The sequence below is a fragment of the Rattus norvegicus genome, chromosome 3 (assembly GCF_021556685.1).
Source record: "Rattus norvegicus strain SHRSP/BbbUtx chromosome 3, alternate assembly SHRSP_T2T, whole genome shotgun sequence".
Classification (NCBI taxonomy): domain Eukaryota; kingdom Metazoa; phylum Chordata; class Mammalia; order Rodentia; family Muridae; genus Rattus; species Rattus norvegicus.
The window spans coordinates 159304225-159321858 of record NC_141536.1 but is presented as its reverse complement, the minus strand read 5'-3'; the positions used below and the strand labels follow the sequence as shown (position 1 = coordinate 159321858).

Sequence of the window (17634 nt, the reverse complement as noted above, 5' to 3'; positions counted from 1 at the left end):
CCTGTAACTCCAGCTCCATAGGATCTGATGCCCTCTTCTGGGCTCCACTGGTAACTGCAGTCATGCGTGCACACACCACAGACCCAGACCCAGACCCAGACACACACACACACACACACACACTCGCACACACACACACACTCGCACACACACAACCTCAGCGTCTAGAGCAATTCATATAAATCACTATGAACTCTGCCAGTTCCTGCTAACGTCCTTTTCATTAACTTCGAAACCTGAACTCCTATCATCCTGAAACCTAGTAGAATCTTCATGACACGTGTGTGAGAGAGCCCTTTAAAATAGCTCTCGTGTTCTCTGTCGGCATTCAAATCACGTGCCCGCATAATTCTCAGCTTGAACCTTGAAGCAGATAAAATGGGAACCTTTATTTTTGAATTCATGTGCCTGACGCTAATCTAAAATCAAAATTACAGATTCTCTGAAACATGTGACCTTCGCATTCGGGGAGCTGACCCATTTGTTGAGTTAATATTGGAGCGATGGACCAATACATTTTTTTTTCATCTTATGTTATTCAACTTCATCTAGAAATCTCTGAAAATTAAGCTCCAATATTAAAGGCCAACAGAATATCCAATCTCCCTTCCGCACACTTGATCCTGTGTGTGACTCCCTCGCTAAAATGAATTTAACTCCAGAAATATACTTCCATATGCTGAAAGAACTTCTTTAAACCAAAATGACCAATCTCCTTAAAAGTCAGCCCCGGCAGCCTGGGGGATGCTTACATCTAAACCCTTCATCTATATCAAAACCTCCTGCAGTCAGCATACTTCTGGGACCCCATCTCTATGGGGAGGTGCTAAAGTTTCACCCTGAAAGACAGAGGCACCCCCCGTGCGCCTACAGTTATGAATAGAAAAAGAACAATTCGAATTCTCTCATCTCAGTGGCTGGGCTGCTGATTGGACACAGTGTCTTCCTTCTCTTGGGCTCCCAGCAAGGCAGAATCCCTTGTTGTGAATATCCATCCACAGGTACTGTGACCGGGCTCGGAATGACAGCAGAGAGGTCCAGGCGCCACACATGGAAGCCTTGCCTATTGTTTCTTCCTCAAAAGGAAAAGCAGTTGGTACTGATCATTTTCCCTGCACAAGTCAATGTAACAAACTAGTTCGAGAATGCTCCTCGTTTGAATAGACGAATGCTTGCATTGCGGGGGAGGGGGAGGGGTGTGACTGAGGGGGGAGGTGCTCGCTCACGAACCTGATGACCTCAGTTTGATCCTTGCAATCCACAAGGTGGAAGGACAGAACCATCTCTCTTGGGCGTTGTCCTCTGGCACCATAGGCACACCGTGACACGCATGTGTACACACACACACACACACACACACACACACACGAATGCATTTAACCATGCTTCTATAAAGATAAATCCCGTAAAGAGACTGGTGTGTTCTAACAAACACAGAAAACAAAATGAGCCCTTTTATTTCCATCTTAACGAAAATCCCAGAACTATAAGCTGGCTTGTTAACTGATGGCCGCTTTGGAGGCCGTTGGGGCTGGACTCCTCCTTACGACCAGTAAATGTGAAGACAAAACCTGATTGCAGGTCTGTGATCGGTCAGAAGAAAGGGCGGAGAGTGGAGCTATGAGCTCTGAAGTGCTTAGGAAGCCATTAACAGATAGCTATCTAAATCTCCTGAGATCACCATCTAGCTGGGGGCTTTTGGGTGGAACGGGGGGCGGGGGTGGGGGGGGAGATACCATCGTTTCTCTCCCCTAAAAGGCAATCAAGTGAACCTGCCAATCATCTGGACAGGAAAATGCTCCTCGAGGAAAGCTGTCTGGAGACCTCAGAAAGAGTAGAAACCCTCCTTAACATGCAGGCTGGCACAGCAGTCTACCTGGCCATTGTCTGCTCTCAACCCTTGGGAGCCTCCACTCTCCCTCCCCTGTGAAGTTTCTACCCACCCTCTGCTCCACACCCCTCTGAGGTCTTTTGACAGAGATCAGAAGGACCGAATAGCCACGGGGATTCCAGAGTGGCAGAGCTGTTTCAGTTGTGAGAACACTCAGATACAAGGGGAAACCACAGACCTTCATACAGCTGGGTCCTGAAGGCGGGGACCCAGTGTTTCCCAAGGCCTCCCCAGGAGCCCAAGCCTGAGCCTGAGCATCTCAGTTATTCACCAAGCTGTGGACAATTCCTCTTAGGAAGCAGGCGGGCATCGAGGCACACACCGGGGAACGGTCTCAGGGAAAAGTGCCTTGGACACTCTCTTCTGAGGTCTCCAAAGATCGTGTACTTCACACACAACTACTCGTGTTCACAGAGTTTAACCTAACTGGAGTTCTCATGAATGGACTGGGGAATGGTCCTGGCGACACGCTGTGACACAGGCTAGTCGTGGTCAGTCTTTGCAGTTTGGCCAGCCTCATGGAAGGCTTAAATATTTCCAGGTGATAATGGTAGCAGAATGAGTCTTTTCCAACCAGAATACTGAGGAGAGAGCGGATGGGAAGAATTGTGGAGTGCTTGGTCCTTCTGAACCCCTCCCCCGCTGGACACTGAGGGGCAAATTGCAACACCAAGCGCTAGAGAGAATTCTTCAATCCATGTATCCTCCACTCACTCACTGCTTCAACGGTTAGCTACTGAGGGACGACATGGGAATAAAGAAGTTAGAGCCAACCCTGCTGAGCCCCTGTGGAGCTCCCAGCTTAGTGAAGCTAAAAATCATCAAAACAGAGCATTTAAGCCATCCATCAGTGTTAGACAGGCATGGTGCAGGACAGCACTGTCCAACAGAGCTCTCTACAGTGATGGAAATGTTATATGTGAGGTGTTGGTACAGTTGCCAGGAATGAGCGTCTGTGGCTATACATAACTTCAAATGGTTCATGTGCCAAGGGATTTTTTTAAAATGCTTTTTAAAAAAAGATTGGTTGTGTGTGTGTGTGTGTGTGTGTGTGTGTGTGTGTGTGTGCATGTGTGTATGTGTGCATGTGTGTGTGTGTATTCTCGAGAGTGCATGTGAACACCTATGTGAGTTTCACATGTATATGAGTGCCTCAGAGGGCAGAAGAAGGAGTTGGATCACCAGGAGTAGGAGTTACAGGTCGCTTTGAGCCATTTAGTGGACATGCTAGGAGTTGTACCTGGGTTCTGGGCAGGAATAAGCAACCTTAACTGTGATGTGGTCTCTCCCGCTTCAAATGCAAAAACAAAACCGAAAGCCACTTACCTTTGATTGTTTGAATATCTCCATGTGAGTGTCTACCCCCGATGAGGTAGGGATGGTGTCAGGAGCGCCATCACAGCCCAGTGGCTTGACAGCTGGGATCATCGGGATGAGGAGTTAGAGAAACCAAGAACAGAGGAAAGAAGCGGTTGCTAATGAAATGAAACGAAGGGAAGTAAGGCAGAAAAGAATGTTTGCTGTCCTCAGGCACAAGGAGGGTTTTCCCAATTGATGTTAGGGATACATGGTGACAGTTGGCAGGTAAGGCCACCATGTCTGTCCACGCAGCATCTTGATGGCATATGGAAGGAGAGAGAATTGGGAGTTTTAAGTAAAGATGAGAGAGGATTTGGTTTACTTTAAAGGATCAATTTGGCGGAATCAGACTAGACTTCCAGAGGGATGGACTGAACCAAAGAATGGTTAAATATGAGTGTGTGTGTGTGTGTGTGTGTGTGTGCACTTGCATGCATGTACATGCATGTGTGTCCATGTGTAGGCATGCATGAGTATGTATGAGTGTGTGTGCGTGTGCACATCTGTGCATGCGTGCGTGCGTCCGTGCATGAGTTTTGGGGGAGAAGTACACACTGAGCCACAGCCTTATATTAATGGGAACTGACGGTCATTCCTGGGTACAGAGCCCCAGTATGATCTGGTGGAACCTCCTTTCTATCCACACAACTTGTAAATGTGCTTGGCTTTGTAAGAGCAGCTTCCTGACAACCATTCATCTTCACCGGCCCAGACATACCAGCCTTCATGGCTTAATCGGGAAAAATAGAAGTAGCTGAAGATGCTGATTATTTTAAACCTGTGGCAGAGCAGGCTGACAAAACGCTCAGTGGGTAAAAGCGCTTGCAGCACAAGCTTAAAGAACGGAGTTCGATTCCCGGAGCCCACGTGCAGTGTGAGGAACAACGCGACAGCAGAAAGTCTCCTCTGACTATCACCGCCTCCCAGCAATGACGTGGCACGTGCACACCCATGCATGTGTACACACACACACACACACACACCACACACACCACACACACACACACACACACACACACACACACACACACACACACTTCTTTCACCTTCCTGGCCTTACCATCTTGCTTTCCTTTTGTATTTCTCAGAATCCACTTCTTCTATATTGTAATAGGAGGTCACTTTATGAATTCAAAATGAACAATAAGCCAAGAGTTGTCAGGCCTCATTTGGGGTTGAACACCAACCATATTGTGTTCTCCACTACTTTGGAGAAAAATTCCAAGACTTCTGTGCTGTTTTGCATACGTCATGGTACAGAGGCATCTGTACAGGCAAAACACCTGTGCACATAGTCTAAATAACTGAATAAGGAAGGAAGTAGATGGATAAAATCAACGAGTATTCACTGAGTACCTACCGTGAGCCAGGCCCTGGAGTAAGACAGACAGACCATTCTTTGGCACGAAGAATAGTATTATGCTTACTTTTGTATCAAAAGAGGATAAATCAAAGAGAAATTATATGATTTGTTTCAGAATCAGTAAGTGGCCAGGTTGAGATTCAAAGCAAGAATTTGAGTACCCAATATATTCTATTCCCATCATGGAAAAAAAAAAGTGCATACCACAAAGATGTGTAAGAAAAACATGCTGCTCCCACTAGGCCTCCTATCTGTAGACATTATTTTAAATTTTATACTGAAGGAAAAGGAAATAAGAGCAGTTAACTGTGTTTTGGCAAAAGAGCCATTCGCTATACTGTATAGCTGCCACATAGACACGCATAGACGTCCTGAGGTGTGCTTGCATGTCCACAGAAGAGCGCACAGGGCAGACTACTCAGGAAAGGACCCAATAAGTGCCCAGTGGAGAAGACAGACATTTCAGCAGATGGTCCTCGAGCAACTGGCTATCCATATATAAAAATGAGCCTTCCCCTGCATTTCACTGAATTGTAAAATTTGCCCTATGAAAGACCATCCTATGGGCTGGCCATATGGCTCATTGCGTGATAGGCACTTTCTGTCAGGCCTGATGACCTAATCCCATCCTGGGATCCATAGGATAGAAGAAGAAAACTGACTCCTGCAAGTTTACTCTGACCTCCATATGCTCATACACAGACACACACAGAGACACACACAGAAACACAGATACACACGCACGCACACACACACACACACACACACAGACAGACAGAGACACATACAAACAGAGACATACACAGAGATACACACACACAGACATACACACACAGAGAGACACACTCAGAGATACACACACAGAGACACAGACACAGAGAGACATCAACACAGAGACACACAGACACACTGACACACACACAGATACACACACAGAGAGACACACAGACACATACCCACACACAGAGACTCACAGAGAGGCACATGTACACACAGAGACACACAGACACACACAGATACACACACACGCACACACACACAGACATACACACACAGACACACACACAGATACACACGTGCACACACAGAGAGAGAGAGACAGAGACAGAGAGACAGACAGAGAGACAGAGACAGAGATACACACATGCAGAGACACAGACACACACAGACACACACAGAGATACACACACAGAGAGTCACACTCAGAGATACACACTTTCAGAGACACAGACACAGAGAGACATCAACACAGAGACACACAGACACACTGACACACTGACACACACAGAGATACACACAGAGAGACACACACAGATACACACACAGAGACACAGATACACACGCATGCGCACACACACACAGACAGAGAGACAGAGACAGAGATACACACATGCAGAGACACAGACACAGAGAGAGAGACACATACACACAGAGACATACACAGAGATACACACACACTGACACACACACAGATACACACACAGAAAGAGAGAGACAGACAGACAGAGAGACAGACAGACAGAGACAGAGATACACACATGCAGAGACAGAGAGACACATACACACAGAGACATACACAGAGATACACACACACAGACACACACACAGATATACACTTTCAAAGACACAGACACAGAGAGACATCAACACAGAGACGCACAGACACACTGACACACACACAGATACACACACACAGAGACACACAGACACACACCCACAGAGGCACACAGACACACACCCACAGAGACACAGAAACACAGATACATACACACACAGACACACACACACACTTAAGATAGTAATCACACACACACACACCTGGACATACAAGACACACACACTCTTAAGATAAGCAATACAAGGCTCTGGTGATGAAAGGGAACACAGTAGATTGTGAGAGACCATCTGCAAACCACATGTCTGAAAAGACATTTGTATCTAGAGTGGATGAAGATCTCTCCAGACCTGACGGAGGGAAGACAAGCCAAGCGGGCTACTTACACGTGTCCATGAATGGCAAAGGAGAACATGACTAGGAGATCAACAGTACTGTCCCTCAGAGAAATGCATGCGGGAGCCACACGCAATGCCTCCATACACCCACAAGGATAGCCAGAAGTAAACTAAAGGCTGCATCCACTCCTGCAGGAGCTGCAGAGAAATCGGGTCACTCAGACACTGTTGGAGTGAATGTAAAAATAGCAAGACTGCTTGGTGCTTGGAGAAAACTTAGAACAGCCTAGGAGACACACCTGCGTGTGAGTGTGTGTATGCACACACGTACATGCACACACACGTGTGAATTCACATGCACATGCACATGCATGTCTATTTCCAGACAGGTCTAACGGGCTAAAGGAAGCCAGCACCTTCCAGCTGGAGATTCAAGGTAAAGCCATTGACTGGCCTGCAGCCTGCATTGCTCGTCCTCTACACATGGGGACGTAGCTACTGCTGCTGCCTCTCCTACTGCCACCAGGCGACTCCTGCTTCTCTGGCCTTCCAACTTGGATTGGATACTAGTATCTCTCCAGGGACCTCCAGACCCCCAGCATAGGGCTGGAGTTTCTAAGCCATGCAGCACTGTGCACTGAAGAAGCTACCGGGCTCTTTCTGTTCTCAGCGCACAGACTTCCATTGTTGGAATCATAGCCCCTAAGAAGTAAGCCAGCTTCACACACACACACACACACACACACACACACACACGCCATTCATACACAGACACACACACCATTCATACACACACACACACACACAAATGCCATTCATACACGGACACATACACACACACACGCCATTCATACACGGACACACACACCATTCATACACACACACACACACACACACACAAACGCCATTCATACACAGACACACCATTCATACATACACAGACACACACGCCATTCATACACAGACACACACACCATTCATACACACACACACACCATTCATACACACACACACACACACACACAAATGCCATTCATACACAGACACATACACACACACACACGCCATTCATACACGGACACACACACCATTCATACACACACACACACACACACACACACAAACGCCATTCATACACAGACACACACACCATTCATACACAAATACGCACCATTCATACAAACACACACACATCATTCATACATACACACACCCTTCATACACACACGCCATTCATACACACATACACACATGCCATTCATACACATACACATACGTCATTCATACACACACCATTAATAAACACACACACACACCACACACACACAAACATGTATGTGCATTCCATTTTCTTCTGCTCTCAAGAACACTGCCGAATAGTTCTAAGCAACTAACCCTACAAGTTGCGCCCAGCCAGGCGAGGGCGCTCCTGAGTATCTCAACGCGGTTTTGAAAACTTACAGTCACACAGAATCCTGCACACAAATGTCACATCATCCCTCTCTAACAGCTCAGTCTGAACAGGACCCAGATATCCTTCAACAGGTGAAAGGTTCAAAGGACCTGTGACCCATCAAGTGAGTCACCATAGAGCACCACCCAGCATCCAGCAGCACCCTGAGAAATCCACACAACCCCCCAGAGAATGACTGTGAGTAAAACCAAGCCCATCCCCAAAGATTCCACACGGTTTCACTTACAAACATTCGGGAAGTGACCGAGTTCTAGAACTGGAGAGCACACTAATAACGTCAAGAGTTTGTGAGCATAGGGAAGCGAGGGAACCCTGCTATTGGCCTGGAACTTTATCACCGAGTGAGCTTTCAGGGCTCCCCCTGCCTGCAGCCGCCACCTCAGAACGCTGGGGTTGCAAGCCTGAGACAAGATGCCTCGCTTTTTCGTGTGGGTTTTGGGAATTCACATGTAGGTCCTCCCTCTTGCAAGCACGGTCCTCTCTCAACCAAATGTGTCATTCCCCGCCCCCATCTTCGTGGGAGCCTACAATTACATAAAAATGAAAGTTTCCACCGAAAACAAATGATTCTTTTGGACACGGTCTGGGATCAGCCTAGGGCAAGAGGGTTCACAGGTATGACATGTCATCACAAAGAAGCCTGCCAAATCCTGTCCCTTAAGGCTGGCTGAGAACTCTGCTCAACACATACCTAGCCAGAGTCGAGGATCTCTAGGAAAGTAGGAGGGCCCACAAATGCTCCCCAAATTGGCTTCCAAATCCCTACCCAAACATCGCCCAGCTGCACGTTAGAAAGACTCTATTTTAATCCCTGCATTCAAATACATCGCGTGGCATTTCAGAATTCACAACTTCATTTTGAATCTCACAAGGGTGGGGGTGGGAGAGAGGACGCCTCAACTTCTCACAGCTTAGTCTCCCCCAAGGTTTAGTCTTCATCCAGCTGGGACCACGATTCTAGAGTAAGAGGAGCACAGTCTCCTGCGTTCCACGAGTGTGGGAAAAGGAGCTATCCCCGGCTATCTTTTCCCTTCCGTCTCTGACTCGTTCATTCACAGCAGCTGACCTCGGACCGCTGTGAACGTATAAATGACCAGTTAGCCGCACAGGTGTTTTTCTGTCGGACTGAGTGGTCCCGTTTTCAGTGGTTTGGGTCAAGCTCAACGCTAAGGAGCTGGACGTCTGACAGATATGAAGTAGTGGCCACAGATGCATCTCACATGGGAAAGAAACTCAAGGTATCGAAGGTAAGGGGCTCCTCACCAAAACGTCCCAGGCTGCCTAAAAGGATACACTGCTAGTCGCCCAATGAGGATAATTTAAAAACCACACTGGCAGATGTTGGGACATCATCGTATCCGTAATTTGGTTTATGTCTCCATACAATGCCATTAAGTTGGCCGTTCATTGCTAAGTCAATTTGGGTGATGATAATTAAATGCAGAATACACGCACAATTAATCATATCCTCCACGAGGACCCACGGATCGGCTGGAAAGTTAGTGCCGGTGTGGAAATCACATCGGTGAGGCTGAGTTGAATGGACCCAGGACATGAAAGGGTGTTCACCACACCGTGCATCTACCTGGGCATTCATTTCAGGCCGACAGACTTCACCCAAGACCCCTCTGTCCTGTAAGGAGGGCAAACAGTACTTCATGTATCTCACTGGGCGTTGCCTCTGGTGTGAGCTTACTTCGGTCCACACGAGAATGGCGCAAGATGGCCCTAGTCTGTCAGTATACTTTTGTAGGATGATACTTCTGATTCAAGTATTATAGTTTGAATGTGACACTTCTCCCACGGACTCATGAATAAGACCATAGGCCCCAGCTTGGAGCATCATTTGGGAAGGTTGTAAAACCTTTGGGGCTGACCTCTGATAGATATAGGCCAGCCCCACTTCCTGACAGAGTATCATGACCCCTAAAACTGCATCTGTGGGCTCCTGCTACTGCAGGCTGACACACCCCAACTACCATGCCTCCCTTGCCACGGTGGACTGTAGCTTCCGACCAGAAGAAAGCCTCACTCCCTTAAGCTGCCTCTGCCCTGCATTTGGTCACAGGGGCGAGAAAAGCATCCAATGTATCTGGGCACTGTAACCAACGAATCAGAATCTCAAAACATAAATGAAATAGGAAATCCTCAATGGGAGATTGCATCAAGTAAAACAGGGAAATGAAGGAGAGAGGAAATGCTTCTCCCTAAAGTCTGTCCATTCCCCGCCTGCTTTTCAAGACAGCTAAATTAAGAGGAAGATGTCCTGGACCGGCAGGTTCATTTAAAGTGGCGTTTCAGGGAGAAGCGCAACCCCTTCAGAGGCATTATGGACTCTTATGCAGAGAAGGTGGAAAGTCTTATAAAAGCGAATGCTCCTTCCGTCCCCAGCATCGGTGTCTGCACATAAATGACCCCATAGGCATTAAGTGTGCTTTTCTACCTAAACAGCGATTGCTTTGAAGATACGAGTTAGCGCAGTAAGGCTGGGAAAATAATGACAAGCCAAGGACCGCCATTCATGCCCGCAGTAATTGTGGGGCCGAGAACAGGGCGGTAATAAATATTAATTGAATTTTCTCTGTGCTAAGCACGGTGCTGAGCCCCTTATGATGATCACGTACTATGTGTATATCAAGAGTCTCTCTACTCTTACGGAACAGCCAGGCCGGTAAATATTTTAACTCTCACGCCAAGTCACGGTCATCACACTGGGACTTTTTTAATGCCCCCTTCTATCAGAGGAAATGGCGGTAGGAACCTTCTTCCATCCTCTGACTCTACAAGGCCTCACTGGGTGTCTACTCTGGACATGGCTGTAGTGAGAGGAGAGAGAAATCCCATGGGTGTCCCATGTCCCCTGGCGGGGGGTGGGGTACAAGTAATCAACAAGAATACAGCCTAAAATGCACAGGGAGGTGAGAAAAAAGTCTAGGGATACAGAAGTCGGAAGGAAAAACCAGGGATGTTTGGAAAGGTCTCGCTGAGAAGGTGGGAGCTGAGCCAAGGAGAGGAGGGAAGGAGCATGAGCGGTGGGAGGAGCTAGAACAGGCACAGGTAGGCTGGTCAGTGGCAGACCCAATGGTTCAGGAGATGGCGTTGAATAAGAATGAAGATGTAGATTGGTGAGGTCGGTTACTCCAAATCTACAAAGAAGAAAGAACGGGGCATTAGCCAGAGTGGTACCACTGGGTGCTTAGCGGATAGGAGACGGTCAGACTTTAGATAGAACTCGCCCAGCCTCTTGATGGAATGGCCACCGTGGCACGAGGCAGGGAAGGGGGAGACATGGTGCCTGTTTTGCTTGGTTTCTGGCTTAGGATTGATTTTTGACAGGGCAACCAAAATGCTGTCTAGTGGCGAGGGAGAAGCTACTTCTAGAAATAGCAGACAAGGGTAAGTCCACCAAGGCTGCATGTGCATTGAGCTCCAGACGTCCTAGGCTTTCGGATGGGGAGGTGGGTAGTGGAGCACCGGCCAGAGCAGAGCTCAAGGGGCCCGCGCTGATAAGCAAAGAAAGGTTATTTAAACATGAAGCCATTGAGGAACAATAAGGAAAATGGGTCTAAATTTAACCTCTGAGAGTTGCATTGTGGCTCAGTCAGGACAATTATAGATAGAAAATTCTCCTCGTTGCAAAGAAAGAAACCAAATGAAGGTCCAAACGCAGTCCATCTGAATAGTATACATAGCGGGTTAATGACGCGGGCACCGCCTCATCCACTCATCCAAGGAATCTCCAGTGTCTTTTGAGAATTAGATAATTATAGAGAGCCGTTCCCCTCCTCCCCATAACTCCCCAAATAGAAACATCAACATTCCTGAGCAAATATTGTACCCGGGGCACAGCCTGAGACCTGGAGGAGCCAGTGTGGACGAGCCGACACAGAGACGTCTCCATTAAATGAGTTGAATTTTGTTTGCTGTTTGGCTTTCTGATGTTCAAAGCAGAGAGTCAGTTTACACTGACTTTGATTGCCCCCGGGGCAAAGATTAGGACTTTCATTGAAGGTGACCGATCTGCGACCCATCTGAATAGGGGTGTTCCTAGTTCACTTCCTGTCTATTGACAAAGTGCCTAACCATAGCTTCCTATCTTACTTACACAACTATATTATAAGCTATATTAAATATATATTTACACACGAACCTTTCATAAGAACCCTCATCCAAATAAAAGACCCAAAGCAAGGTATTTCTGCCTCAAAAAAAAAATAATAATAATTTCACTAGGCGCGCGAAGATAAAAATTTAAACGTTTAAACCACACACATACACACATCAAAGCACAACTCGGTTCCAGAAGTACGGACACCTTTCATGTTTTGATGTGTTCACAAAGCAAATTTAAATAGCGACGATGACAAAATCTGCCTTTGGACACACTCGGATTACAGGGTAAGGAAATCACAACCCTGAGAAGAAGCCTTGCCACTCTCAGCTCATGTTTGATCGTGTTAGAGATAAAACTGCTATGAGAATCAATGCTATGTACTCTCCCTGGGCACAGACACTATCTTATTCGATGTCACAAGAACATCGATAAACAGCATACACTGTACAGACATTGGAAAAATCAAAGCCCCAGAAGGTCAAAGGTCATAGGCCTAATGAGTCAACCAGGCAGAATCCATTCCTATCTTATCTTTTCCCAAACCTGGGGATGTTCTTTGACACAACAGCTGCTTACCATGAAATTCGGTTTACTTGTTTAATTATAAATACTCCCAGACATGTCTCTCCTCCACAGACGCTTGTCTGGATTCCGTTAATAAAGCCATTGTCATATTACCTACCAGTTGCAAGGTCATCTCTCACCCTGTATGGTCACTGGGTGTGTCCACATATACTCTCTGTCTGCTGAGTCTGCCAGAGCCACTGCCTTAGCTCTCTGGGACTCGCAGTGCCCAGAATATACATGTTCCATGCTATATACAGCCCAGATTAGCACCAACAGCATTCCTGACCTCGGACACTGGGTCCTTATTGTCACCTCCCCCAAGAATCCTCCGCCTTTGCAAATCTACTGACACTTCAGTTGGCACTCGGCTCTGGCGACAACGGAATTGGCCTTCTTTATGAATTCTAACATAAAAGTGTCTTAACAGACTGATCTACTACTGGTAGAACAAGGGTTGACTAATAAGGCCGCTTTATATGGTTGTAAACTGACTTTTCTACTGCGCGGGATTACCATAATTCAGTGAATATTCTTGTGTGTATTTAAGGAAACACAGACAAGATGACCAAAATGTCTCAAGAGACGGGACTGTCCAAAATACTGTAAATGTAAAACAAATGCAAACTAGGCTCTCTTTCCTCTCCCTTTGCCTCTAATGTCTATCCAAAATTTGTTGGGATCCACACAAGACTACATTATGTCAATTATAATAATACAGAAAAAAGGACTTGAAAGTAATGTTAACCAGTTTCCCTTATAAATCACCCTTGTCAGGGTTTGGCATCAACTCTGATCCTCATGAATAATTCATATTCTGTGCATTAATAATGTATGCCCCCCTTCCTGTTGGAATGCTCTCTATCCCAGAATGAGTGTCTGGACTCAATCCCTTCCACTGACATGACGGAGTAAATGCAAGATTAGAATGTGGCTTTCTAACACTCGCTTTAAAATTGTGATACATGATCACCACACGATAATAAAACGTGTGACACACTTAGGATTTCTTCCTCGCCACATGGAAGTCACTGGGCTGAGGAGCCCAGGGAGCATCACAGAAACTGTAGCGGATCTGGTAAAGTTGGTTAGTTTTGTTACCTTTCTCCTTCGCTGTGTTTACAACAGTGGCAGAAGAGAAAACTCCACTGTTCAAACATAGTAACCAGCAGCGGTCAGGAAGCAAAGAGAGAAATAGGCCAAAGGAACCAGGCAAGAGTTTTATAACAATCCAGGCTGTTTCTGCCCGGCAGACATTCCTCTCTAGCCACAGTTACTACTGAGAGATTTCTTTTATTCCTAGTCAAATTAAAGGCACATTTTTTTAAAAGCCAGAAACCATATAATAAACTGGTACAGATACAATGTATTTGTGGACAAAGATACTCAATGGATCACTCAGTCTAACTGAGACATTGGCATTCTCACCAACACTAGCTTTCCTTGCTAAGTAAACTTATGTCTCAGCCCTTCCTCCTCCTCCTCACTACCATCACCACTACACCACCACCACCACCACCACCCCCACCACCACCACCATCACCATCCTGCCCCCAGCCTCTGGCAAACACAAACCAACAAAAACAGCCACGGTATTAAACACATGGAAAGAAGAAATGGGGTAGCATAACACACACACACACACACACACACATTCATATACATATATATGCATACACACATATTCATATACATATATATATATATGTATACATACTCCAATATCCTCCCCTCCCAAAGACCGTATTGTCACTTAAAACCCAAAGAGAGGCAGGATGATTCTCTCCTAAAGTGCCCCCAACAAGAGAAAAGCAAAGCAGCACTAAGAAGAGAGCCACTGGGATTCGCTCATTCATTCTTCTTTCTTTCTTTCATATTCCAGAAGCTCTACGCAGGCTTCACACATGATCGTCCAGTGGGACTCAGAAGGTGAAGTCTAAAAATCAGAAACCCACTGCCCAGGCTCAAGAGTAGAGGAGTTCAGATCTGGTCTTCTACCAGGGAGTTGGCCCTGTCCCTGTCCATGTCCCCTGTCCAAAAAGAGCTCTCTCCACCTCTGCTAACACCTGAGCCGCAGAGCAGAGTCCCTGGGGCCAGATAGTCACTGACCTTGATCCCCAGTCAGAGTATCTGCCCTGTGTCCTGGCCTCCATCCATCCCCTGGAAAAGTTAAGTTGGCGCGAGTGGGATGCCGGCCGGGGACATCCGGCAAGCTCAGCACTGTGCCATGCTTTCCAGATTCAGCACCCATGGCTACCGGGAAATATTTATTCCGAGTCAATGGGCTCCGGTAGCCACCGCTAGAAAGTCAAGCCATCCGAGAGATAAAGATAGCTCCGTGACACACTGGATGCTGGCGTTAGCGCCGCAGCCGCGGTAGCCTGGGATATGGGCTGAGAGAGCCACCAAGCAGATCTCCAGCGCCAGGAACCGGGATGCTGGCCGCAGACACAGACCCTGAAGTCGCGAACAAGGATCACGGAAAGAATGATACGTACCCCTAGGCGTCTGCTCCGGATCCTCACGTACCCCTGCTTCACTATGTCATTAAAATTGGAAGCCATCCCAGACAGACAGTGACCCTGCTGCCCTAGCGTGCGCGAGGCAGGCACCCTGAGTGGCTTCGAGGAGGGATGTGGGGAGGGTCTGGACAGAGACTAAGGGAGTGAAAGTTGACAAGGTGATGCGGTGAAACCAGACGTCAGAAGGCGCACATCGCTTTCCCTGTCTCCCCAAAGCCTGAAAGTGGGCGGCCCGCCGGCGCCCAGCAGCCACTTTGGGGGAGAGCGGCGGGAGGCGAGACTGGAGCGCGGCGTCAGCTGACTGGGCGGCAGCCTGCCAGGAGGAGGAGCCGCTCTAGCCCCCAAGGAGGAGGAGGAGAAGCACCAGAACCGAGGAGGAAAGAGAGGAAGGAGGAAGCAGAAATGGCCCAGAAGGAGGAGCGCACCGGTCCCCTCCCCCGGCCTCCGCCCACCTGGCCCCCAACCGCCTTGATCCCACCTCCTCTCCCCAGGGGCGGCTGCGCGTCCCTGCGCACAGACATCCAACGAGGTTCCAGCTCCTGTCTGTCTTTTAGAGAGAAGGACATCGGACTCTTTTTTAAAAAATAGCTGTGTGTGCCCCAACCCCATTCCTTCAGCCCCATCTTTTCCACATAAGAGCTAATTAAGGGTGTGTCCAGGGAGATCGCGCTGAATGGTTTACCTGTGACCTCTACGAATAAAGAGAGAGCCATCTCCAAGGCTTATGCTCAGCTCTTCCAGGAGGGCTCCCTGCTGTCAAGCTCTAAGCTTGTATCAATTGTCCCTCTTCTGGTTTGAGCCCTGTCTTCTCAATAAGACTGTAAGTTTCCCCAGAGCTGATTCTTGGCCTGTCGCTGCTTTGTCCTCAAACCCTCCGCTCTGTATAGATGATCAATAAATCCTGGGACTTTGTCAAGGTGGCAAGCGTGGACCCGGCGCTGCTCTGTCCTTTGTGTGCATTGACTTTGTTCAGCTCCCCTGCACCCATTAAGGTGTGGCCCCTTTGTGTAATTACCAGGCTCCCACGTAAACTTCCATAACCTGACAATCTAGCTGCCCCTGGTAAACATGGTGGATGCTTGTAAATATTCCTAGAACGGTAAGATGGGCAGAGATGGGAAGGGATTGAGCCTGCCTGCTCTGCCTTCCTTCCGCAAACTTAAGCTGACCACCGCAGATTCTCTCCTAACATCCTCTGTCCCAGCTTTTCTAAGAAAAGAAACCTAGCACCTAGGTTTTGCAGAACCGGAAGCTGAGAAGAGGCAGTCCCTGGGGACTTGCCCACTGTCCCACAGCTGGCCAGCACAGAGCCAGGACAAAGCGCTGAGTATTCTGACGGGACCATGTAGGACTGATGTCATAAGCATGAGATTGCTTCTTGATCTCCAAAGTAGGTCTTGATCTTCCTTTACTTAAAAGCTAGATCATTCTTGGTCATCAGAGGTGACCCCAGTCAGCGCTAATGAGCTGGGCGACCTTCAGTGAGAATCACAGAGAAAGAGTCATCTATTTCACAGGTCCTTAGATCTGATGACATCGAGTTCCTCTTATCTCAAATATCATACAGGACTTCCTTTGTCTGTGGGGACTCTCATTTTAGTCATCCTGGCTGGATGGGTATTAGTCAGTCAAAGAAGAGAAATCGCCCAAGAATGTGTCATAGAATTGAGGCTAAATTGGGACAACCAGAAAACAGAGATGCCGATGAGGAGAACTGTTTGCTATATTGTAAACCATCTGCTCTGTCTTCGTGTTTCCGTTCTATGAAAAATGATGCTTTAAGTGCCAGCCTTTCACCCAAAGAGGAGAAAATGGTGAAGTCATTCGGAAGGCTTCTTCAGAAGAACTAGCACAATTAACCAACCCTGCCCATGGTGACTGGGAAACAGGTGTCTGTGAATGACATCTGCCCAACACTCAATTTGTAGATCAATTACAATGTCGCAGGAACAGAGAATGAATCGATTGCATAAGAAGCTGGCCCATAGTAACAGAAACCGTAGGTTGGGGGAGGGGGTGGGTTTGGGAATAAGGTTGATCAAATCAGACTAGAAAATGCCACCTGGGAAGAAACAAATAATTTTTCAAGTGCAAAGTTGAATGGAGTATATGGTTTTATTTGGTTGGGTTTTTTTTTTTGTTTTGTTTTGTTTTTGTTTTTGTTTTTTTTAAACTGATTGTCTCAGTTAGGGTTCTACTGCTGTGAACAGGCACGGTGACCAAGGTAACTCCTGAAAAGACAGCATATAATTGGTACTGGCTCACAGGTTCAGAGGGTCAGTCCATTATCATCAAGGCGGGAACATGGCAGCATCCAGGCAGGCATGTGCAGGAGGAGCTGAGAGTTCTACATCTTCATCTGAAGGTTGCTAGCAGAAGACTGACTTCCAGGCA

At 47.4% G+C, this 17634-nt stretch overlaps 1 protein-coding gene across 2 annotated transcripts in view; it reads right to left on the bottom strand.

Annotated features, from left to right (window-relative positions):
* Dok5 (docking protein 5) overlaps positions 1 to 15496 on the bottom strand; it is a 136689-nt gene extending 121193 nt beyond the window's left edge. The window contains exon 1 of one of the 2 annotated variants that reach the window (XM_087653994.1): positions 15217 to 15496. In XM_087653994.1, the coding sequence (XP_087510120.1) occupies positions 15217 to 15282 (66 nt within the window). In that variant the 5' untranslated portion in view covers positions 15283 to 15496. The remainder of the gene's footprint in view (positions 1 to 15216) is intronic. The other variant, NM_001109344.2, reaches the window with a different exon arrangement.
* Between the last annotated feature and the right edge of the window lie 2138 nt (positions 15497 to 17634).